Source organism: Sander lucioperca, chromosome 9 (assembly GCF_008315115.2).
Source record: "Sander lucioperca isolate FBNREF2018 chromosome 9, SLUC_FBN_1.2, whole genome shotgun sequence".
Lineage (NCBI taxonomy): Eukaryota > Metazoa > Chordata > Actinopteri > Perciformes > Percidae > Sander > Sander lucioperca.
The window spans coordinates 25,554,626-25,564,923 of NC_050181.1; the positions used below are offsets into that span (position 1 = coordinate 25,554,626).

A 10,298-nucleotide genomic window follows, 5' to 3' on the forward strand; every position below is an offset into this window, starting at 1 on the left:
TGTGATAAAACAATGGAGCGACGGAGGATGTGAAAGTCGTCCAGCTAAAACCAGGAAGAGGAAGGATGTGAGGAAGAAAAGCAGCGGACAGAGGATGGAGATAGTAGTAGAATGTGTGTGTGTGTGTGTGTGTGTGTGTGTGTGTGTGTGTGGGGCATGATCCTCAGAGCTGCAGCCAAACTGCCCAGGAGACTTAAAACTTGATCAAAGTGTTGAGCACACTGAGGCGAGAGCGATTAAACAAGCTTAAGAACACAGCAGGTCTTCCAAACGGCCAACTAAAGGGCTTGATAAAACCTCTGACAAGAAAGGTACGGATATCCTGAGTGGGCATTCGCTGTTGGTTGGTCAAATCATTAGGAGCAACATTTTTATGGTTCTCAGCCAACGTCTTATCAGATTTATGTGTATGTAAGCTTGTTTTGGAGGTTGTCTGTCCACCGATGGGTAAAAACAACGCATTTTTATGAACGGGTTCGTATGATATTGTTCGAAAATGTATGCACAACAACGGTCAAGAGGTCACATGACAGTTAAGTTTTGCGGTCTTTACAGTTAAATTTAGCCGAGAAAATATGACAGTCGGCTACAGAACATCATGAGCTGCCAGTAGTGTAAGAGGCTGTTAAGTTACTGACGCAAATAGTTTCCTTTAGCATATAGCCCTTTGGCGTCATATTTAGACACGCTTGGTCAGGACTCTTGCCGTCACTTTTTGATGCTCTGGGGTTGGGACAGACATGAGGCAGAAGAACCAGACAGTTTCAGGAATAGTTAGTGTGCAGTTGAGTTTAGCTGACAAAACGTGAGTGTCATGCGAAATCAACAGTTATGTTTAGACACCAAAACAACTAGTAGAGATTAGAAAAAAAGATTGTGGTTTGGCTTAAAACACCGGTTCCCCTAAGTAGTACTTCCAGGACACGAACACCTGTTTCCTGTGTGAAAGTCTACGTTTTTCCTTTGACTTTATCTGGTACACAAACTCCACTGCTTGAAAGCCCTGTGTTTTAGGAGCCAAACATCCACCCCGACCTCCTCCCTACGCAATCTTCGTCTTATACAGCAGCAGTCAATGTGGTGCATATAGCAATAAATTCAAGGAATACATACAAATTACAGTGCATTACTTTTCGTAGCTACAGGTATGAATGGTTCATGAGAACAGCTTGAACTACAACACTAGGGATGCACCGAATCCAGATTTGTGGGGTTCGGCCGAATACCGAATCCACTGGTTAAGATTCTGCTGAATCCGAAACCGAATACCAAATCCTCCTCCCATCCTCAGTCCATGAACACAGTAAACACATTAATGAAGTAAACAGTGACTGTCCTTCCTTTGCCGTACCTGAAGTTGCTGCATTTTGGCTGCTGTCTGTAGATTCCTTCATGCACAACTCGTATTCTTTCGGATGTTTCATACCAGATGTTGTAACAGCGGTGATGTTGTGTATAGTTTAGGGTCCTCGCCACCACGAGACTAATCGGCATTGCTTATTGAACATGTATCTAGACTTGAATGGCCTTCTTTTGACTGAAAGTACTGCCAAACTACACTTTTTCTGCTCACGAGTTCCATTTTCACTTTCTCACAGCCTACTGCATTGAACGCTCCACCTACGTAAACACCTTCCCGTAATCAACGGCGGCATTACGTCGACAAGCGTAGCGAGCGTAGTGCAAGTGAAGGGTTCGGTGGAAAAAAATTCTAAGGTTCGAATCCGAATCCTGGATCCCTACAAAACAGAAAGATCCAGTCAGGATCACCTACCTGATCAGGACACACTGGTTCTGCAGCCTCTTCCACAGCGAGCGGTAGCACTCGTTGGCCACGGCGAAGATGTGCGGGGAGATTTCGCCGAGGTGGTGTCGGCTGTACAGCTCCACAGCCGACCGCTCGTACAGGCCGGCGAGTGGCTGGTAAGGGTTCACCGCCGCCAGGATGGAGCCGATGTACGTCTGAGGATCAGGAGAGACGATGCAGCGTGTTAGAAAGACAAATTTCTACGAATGGAAACATCACCTTGTATTAGATTAAATACTTGCTCTTAGGGGGAATTGTTGGGTCTCTGTTAATTATAGAGTGTGGTCTAGACCTACTCTCAGATAATGACTCTCTCGTGATCTCACTGATCCACATTTTTCACAATTTTCTGACATTTTAGAGACCAAACAACTAATCTATTAATAGAGGAAAATATTCAACAGATTAATCGACAATAGTAATAATCGTTTGTTGCAGCCCTAAACTGTTTGTGGTCAAACTTCAGTGAAATTGATTCCCTCCAAAGCCAGAAAGTCAGATTTTGTGTTGGATCTGTACGAATCTTATTGATTTTCTCCAGAAAATAATCGACAGATTAGTGGACAATTACATATAATTACTAGATACAGCCCTACTCTAAACAAAATGAATTAAATGAACTGTTTTACAGCACCAACAGTTGCAGAACATCAGTTTCTAAAAACCCCTTCTGATGACAGGTGTAATAACTTATCTATGAACCTATATGTCATTACTTAGAAGCGAGGATTGAAGCCAAACAGATCTGCTGCTGGTCACTGCTCAGGTTGAAGCACAGACGGCCCGAAGGCTGCACATAATGCAATTTCTCAGACAAAATCACAGAGTCATAAAATCCTTATTAGGCCCCATGGAAGCAAACATACCACTAAATCTCCTTCACCAGTACCTCTAGGGCTGGGACGATATGCTTTTAGTCCCGATTCGGATCTTTACCCATGCATGGGCGCCGATTTGATTTGTATTGTGATTTTCATTTATTGCAAATCGATAGTGTGGAGTATTGCGATTTTCTTTTCCTTCTTTAACACAAACACAAGTTGGATAATAGACTTCTAGAGACAATATATCATGAGACATTTCTAAAAATTGACTGTTTTCTAAGAAGAATGCACATCACATGTCAGTCAGTCAGTCTGACATTTAGTTCATTAGTAAAGAAGTACATAACATGGATTTTCTGCTTTTACTGCTTTCGGTCTGTTTTTTGGTCTGTAGTCGACGTCGGCCGTACTGTAGAAAGAGAAAATATTTAAGTAAATCACTGATAAAAAATAAATACAAATATCGATTCTGGGGAAAAAAAAACAATTTTTAAGTGGTCGGGTTGGATCAGTGGGTAGAGCAGGCACACATATACGGAGAGGTTTATGCCTCGACGCAGAGGTCCAGGGTTTGAGTCCGACCTGTGACGATTTCCTGCATGTCTTCCCCCTCTCTCTCCCATTTCTCACCTAGCTGTCCTGTCAAATTAAAGGTGGAAAAGCCCAACATTTTTTTTTTTTTTTTTAAATCGTCCCAAAGAAACACTACAATACATATGATTTTTGGGGATTTTTTTTTACCATCTCTAAGTTCCATCCAGGCTGTCGGGAAAGCCCAGCAACACAACATTCAACCCATTTGACCTTTCTGCTTTTCTTTTCACCACCTCCTTCAAACGGCAGATTTTCCAAAACCAGTTTCATATTTCAAATCTCAAAGCATAACAAACCAAACTGCTGAATCAGAAGCTTGCGAAGCCAGAACTAGTGTTGGCAGCAGCGTCAGTGCTGCGGTGGGGACTAATGGATAAATAAGACAGGCTTAGAAAAAATGGCAGCACATCAGCATGTATCTGTGAGAAAACAGCCGGGTGTTTGTACCAGGGGCCTCGGTAAGAGAAGTCGTAAAGGATGCAGCGGCATCATCTGACTCGTTCAGGTTTGTGCAGAAAGGTGATGCTGTTAGAAATGATCATCGTCATCAGGGGCAGATCCAGACATTGTTAACATTCGGGGCTCAGCCGAAACCTAGGGGTTTCCAGGGACCTTTTGATAATAGAATGCCTAAAAATCTGTACATCATTTGGGAAAACATGACATTCATGGACACTTTCTACTTTTGTTCTGAGTGGTTTTGTCGCTTATTTCTGATGCTTTTTGTTGCTTAAGACAGTTTCTGTGCAGCTTTTGGGGCATTTTTTGGTTATTTTGATGTTTTTGTCCTTTTTTTGATATTTTTGTCAGCTTTTTTTGGATCTTATTGTTCTCCAACTGTCTTCATCGTTCTGAAACCAGAACATAACAAATGTTGAGGATGACTAATTTTCACTCCTGACACCTAAAGAGAGGCAAAAACTGTCTGATGTTTCTATTTGAACTAAGTTCCATAACATAGGTAGGGATGCTGCGTTGATGTGCCGGTCCAGTCAGAGAGACTGAGGGGAAATGACACAAAGTTAAAATTCTTTTTAAAACCCTAAAAGATTCAGGGCTTTTGAGAAAAACATTTGGGGCTGGAGCCCCAGAAATCCCCCCCTTCATCATCATCCTCAGTGGTGAAGCTGATGTTGGAAGTTGCAGTTGGAAAGATTAGAAAAGCAGTACATTTTTGTAACATCTACTTGAGCACAAAAAATGCTTTGAAGTGCAGTAAACAGGCTGAGAGAAGTTTTCCATCTCTCAGACATGCTTACATTCCAAGAATGAACATTCCATAATAAACAGTGGCAATTATAGTAACAATTCAATTCAATTTTATTTATAGTATCAAATCATAACAAGAGTTATCTCAAGACACTTTACAGATAGAGTAGGTCTAGACCACACTCTTTAATTTACAAAGACCCGACAATTCCCCCAAGAGCAAGCATTTAGTGCGACAGTGGCGAGGAGAAACCTGGGACAGACCCAGGCTCTTGGTAGGCGGTGTCTGACGGTGCCGGTTGGGGGTGTGATGAACAGTGGCAATAATAGTCACAATAAAGATAATGGAACTATGACTAGAAATAATAGTTGTTGGCATAGCAGGGCATAGCAGGGCGTAACAAGGCACTGAGCAGGACCATGGCGGCAGCTGCAACCATGATTTAGGTGCCATCCCAATCCTAGGGTATTGGTACGGCAATATACCGTTGTCCTTCTTCGTGCGATACGACATTCGATATGCTGGCGTCAAATATGGATATTTTAATGAATAAAATAAGGCGCTCTGCTCCCAGCAGAGATGGCGCTCAACACATGAACGAGGGAAACTTGAACATCAGTTAACAAGCCAAAGAGGTTTTCACTGGGATGAACGGAGAGCAGTTTGAGGAAAGTAACGGATGCCCCAGCTATGTTTAAGTCCAAAGTCTGGACCCAGAGTTGCTATAGTTGTGTCATTTTAATTTATGCCTACCAGACACTAGAAGACTTTGAACAGACTTTAAAAAGACTAAAGTCTAACGTCAAGACGGGAAAAAGACTGACTCAGACTGAGTTTTATGACCACCTTACACCAAACGATTGAGACTCTAGCAAAACTCTCATGATTTCATTCCGATTTTGGAAAATAGTCTGCAACAGTGGAATATCTTGAAAAGTCGTTTGGTGCAAGGTTGGCATTACAGGCTGAAAAACCATTCTAACAGTTTGGACTTGCAGTGAATAATGATATTTGTCTGAAGATGAGAACATTTTGTCAGTGCATCTCGGACCTTAAGTGAAAATGTCATTACAGCAGTGCACCCATAAGCACACATTAGGACGTAGCTGTTGCCTGAAGGAGATGATGAAATGCATTTAGAAGAAAGAGACGGAGAAGGAAGGACATTTTGGTGTCTCTCTCTCTGTCTGTCTCTCCATCTTTCCGTCTGCAGCAACACGACTCGACTCTGTCTTATCGTGTTCATCTGCACTGACCATAAAAACACAAGGCGGCAAAAAAGCGAACAGGGCTGTCAGTCTGTCAGTCACAGCAAAACCACGATTTCAGCGCCTTGGTATATTTCAAACCTTTCGTTTTGTGTGTTTTACTAAAGCCAGATATTTTCTTTGTGTCTCTACAATAGCTGTTTATTTTGTACAGAAGAGGATTAGGGCCATATGTGTTTGAGTTCTGAGTTTTAAGTCAGAATTTTTGACTTTCTCATTATATTTTGTGACTAACCAACATTTTCACATTTATTTTACAAAAGATACAATTTGGAACAGGAACATTGCACCACCCACCCAGACAAAAATCAAGAAAAGATGATACAGTAACTACAATATTCAAGACCATTCAACAAAATAACCAAATTAGGGCTGCACAATTAATCGCAATGTTATCGAAATCGCAATATGGACTAACTCAATATCCAAATCTAGGACTAATGCAATATCCAAGACTATTACTATTACTATAATAGTGGTCAATCAGAGAATACTGTCTGCCATGCCTGAGGTGAACTCAATAATAATTAGGTTAATGGGCATACTGATGTAAAGCCTGGACCTACCAGACTCTGGTCCATTAGCCTGGTCCTACCAGACTCTGGTCCATTTCATTTGTCCAGAGAGTCTGGCCACTCTCCATTGACAAGTGTTAACTTCCTTGAAGGCGGGTACTCTGTTGAAGTTTAAAACTATTGGATCTGCCCAGAGCCACTCTGGATCTGACATAACCTAACATTTGGTCGTGACGTATTGTAGCATCGCTAGCGTTTGCCTTAGCCAACTACCGTTGCGAGCTGGAAAATCAAACTTTTCCCAAACCCCGTGGGGAGGAGGGCCACAACATCATGGCCACCAACAAAACTCAGCAAAGATTGTTCTTGCTCGGGCTTTAACTTCTGGATATTTGGCAGCGTTGCCACAACGGACCGAATGGTTTCTCTCGCATCTTTCTCCGCCGCCATTACGGAACTACAACTCAAACTAGCGCACGACCTCAACGTCATCATTCTCAACCACTCCCTCTGTTCGGTGATTGGACCGGTACATATTTGGTCGGGGAAAACCCAAGAATATACCCAGACAGAGTACTGAAGGAAAATGAAAACTGAGCGAGCCAGGCTAACTGATGTATGGGGTATGGAAAGAATACGAGCAATAAAATCACCCTGGCAGCGCAAGGTTTCAGCTGAGCAGGTTAGTCCTCTGCAGAGCTCAAAGGGAGCTTTTCAGGATGGAAGAAAATAGCTTCATTTGTCTGACTGATTGTATATTTTCCAATAGTTTCAACAACTACACATGTACTTCAGTCATTAAAGGGTAAAGTACTGTGTGTAATTCCCTTTTTTTCAAAGACAAAGCTGGCGTTATTCTATAGTTATTTACTCTTCATCAACCAATCCCCTGAAAAGGTCCAGACCAACAATGTGTCAGTACTTTTTGACTTCCCTACTCTTTCTGTGGCTCTCTTCTGCAAGCCCATTGGTTCCTGCTGAAAAAGAACTCAGAAGAATAAATAGTTGGGCAGTAGTTTCCAAAAACAAGTGGGCACTGAAGTTTTTAGAGAACGCTAATCAAACAGAAGGAAACATCAAGTGGGTGCTATTTTTATGCTATAATTCCACTAAATTCTGAAGATTTCTCTGCTGAAAACTGTAAAAAAGATTCCATTTGGGTCTGCCCATTAGTTTACAGTTTGAAACTATCCCTCCCTGTGTTACATCCTGGTTAAACATCCTGTTTAAACAAAAGATCTATCAAATTACAGGAGCAGCACACTCCCTAAACTCTGCTCCACGATGACTTTACAAGGTGAGATAAGGTCAAAGTAGAACATTATGTTTGTTTACTTGGAGTTGCCATCCACTGGACTCCCCTGATGTATAAAAACGTCTTCATAACCTGCATGTTAAACCCCTCGCACTAATGTCCCAGCCGCCATTCACACTGCCTACTGGCTGACTGACCTACATTCAGCCTGGATGCAAATACATTTGAATGGCCGTTGTGGTGACAGTATTTACATGACAAATACTTGCTTGGGCTATCCCGCATGTGCAAATCAGCCAGAGTTAACGTAATGTAATGTCATTGTATTGAAACAGGGACAAATTAAACATTAAGCTAAGAACATGAAGCGATGCATTGCACCAGGTTGCAGCACAATTGCTATTTTCCGCCCGTAGTGGCTGGGCAGATAGGTAGAACAATAAATACCATAGAAATAATATGGATAGAAAATCAACATAGCAGAATGGGCAGAGCTGCAGCCATTTTTCTGTGTACCATTGCCATGGTAACGTATAAACTTCCGATAATAAGCCGACTTCCGGCGTTCGCGGAGCTGATGTTTTACAATAACTGACGGACAAACGTGCAGCAGGGTAGTAACGTTACGAGGCAGACAGCCAGTCGCTAAAAGAGTCAACTTTACTTCATGCTTCAACCACACAAAGCACACTGCTATCGCCACGAGTAACCGCTTTATTCGGCTCGTTTTCTGTGAATGATGTGTCGAGGGGGTAACGTTAAGGCGGGGTTAGCAAGTTAACGTTAGCTAACTAACACCGGCTGGCTGGCTTGCTGGCTCCGCTGTGCTTTCATGCTGCATCGGTTACTGAGAATGACCCAAACAGCGGGCTAGGTCTAATGTTAGCGGTCCGCTGATCCACTGCTGCTGATGTTTAAAATCGCAAAAATATCGTGAAAAAAGTATCGTGATGATATCGTATCGTCAGGCCTCTGTAGATTCCCACCCCTAGGTACATTATGGATCACAAATCAATAAATGAACATGGTATCAATGTGATTTTTAGAATGCACTTCTCACTTTTCTACTGTTTTTTTTTATTTATAAATGGGGTTTTAATTCTTAACTTAGTTGTATGACATAATTGTATACCTGTTTTCCAGTCATGCCTGCATACTGCTGTCTAGTTATCTTCTTATTTTTCTTATTTTCATTGGATTGTATTTCTGTTTGATATTTCACTTTGTACTCAGGTCTCACATGCAAATAAGTTGTTGATCTCAATGGGATGTCCTGATTAAATAAAGTATATATAAATCAGCATGCGTGTTATCTCTCAGACAGAGCAGAGTGTAAACAGGTAGTCACTTTGTGGACTTTAAAGCAGAAATTTTCGTCCTCTGCCAGTAAACTGTTTACAGTCGGACTGATCTCGTGCACCGCTCAGTTCAACGTGTAAACGTCTTTGCAGAAGATTATGTAGTGTCGTGTAATGTTTGGGATTTTTACTTGAGTTCTTATTTAAAGCATCTGGGGGAAAGTCAACCAAGAAGCACCCTGCGACTTAGACTTTTACACCTTGTGACAGATGTAAGGGCTAATTCTGAATGCATGAATTGTAGTCTTCTAGTCATTGTAGCTGTGGGAATCACAGAAAGCCCCACAATATTATGATATTATCACGATACGTATGTCACAATACAAAATTATTGCGATATTCTGCAATATATCGCAACCTTTTTCTCCAACTTCAAATCATGTCCCCAAAAGGAAAACGAGGTCAACATCTGTTTTTTCTAAAAACATAAATTGTTTGTGAAGTGTTTGTTCATCTCAGCATCTAGTAAACTGAAAAAGCAATTGATTTTATTATTCTAGTACCAGAAAGTTTAATTCTCATGTGCGATTTATGTAAAAAAAGATTGACACTTGGTGTCCGTGTATCGATACAGTATTGCCACGGAAAATATCACGATACTATGCTGCATTTTTTATTTTTATAGGGACAAGTATGTAGAATAGACCTATGCCAAACACCACAGCTGAACAAACAGAGACATGTATATTTTTAGATAAAAAACATATGAAGACAAAGTTTTCCTTTGGGGACATGATTTGAAGTTGAAAAAAAAGGTAATAATGTTCAATATTTCACAGAAAGTCCAATAAATGAAGTGAAATACTATGCAAAAGCAAAACTAAAACTCAACTGAATTTAGAAGGTCTGACCTGCTACCCTGATCCTTCTTCCCAAGAACAACATCATAAGAAAAGTTTCTGAAGGGGGTTCAGTTCACACAGACGTGAGCGTCGCTAGGAGTGATACAAAAAACGCTTTGGGTAAAGTCAAGCCGCCCCTTAACTCGATGAATTACAACCATTTGGACTCAATTAGATCCCCCCTCCCCGTTCCTCCGTCCTGGTAACAGTATCCACGGCAGCCCCCTGGCTGAGAGCTAATTGGCTGTGACTCTCATCAGAAGCCCCCCTATTGGCTGATGTGATTAACCGCGGCCCCTCGTCCTCCATGTGTGTGGTGTCAAACGCTCTGTGTTTCAGAGTCATACCACAAAGGTGACGCAAGAAACCCGATATCCACATTTACATTGTTGGTTTGAGGTATTTAACCTGAGGTATTTATGATAGAGGACTTACAGGTTTACATGATTCTAACAGTATGATGGTTGGTACCCATAGCTTGGCCTTTAGGGTCGTTTTCACACCTATAGTTTGTTTGCTTTGGTCTGAATTAGTTGATGGGTTTGTGAACTTGGAAGGATTCCCCATTGGTTCAGTTTCGTTTCACACCTGGAAAAATCCAAGCATACCAAAATGCGTTATTACA

General features: G+C 41.6%; 1 protein-coding gene across 2 annotated transcripts in view; it reads right to left on the bottom strand.

Annotated features, from left to right (window-relative positions):
* myo10 (myosin X) overlaps positions 1-10,298 on the bottom strand; it is a 168,361-nt gene that overhangs the window by 80,276 nt on the left and 77,787 nt on the right. For both annotated transcript variants that reach the window (XM_031292115.2, XM_031292106.2), the window contains exon 4: positions 1,775-1,962. In XM_031292115.2, coding sequence (XP_031147975.1) covers positions 1,775-1,962 — 188 coding nt within the window. The remainder of the gene's footprint in view (positions 1-1,774; positions 1,963-10,298) is intronic.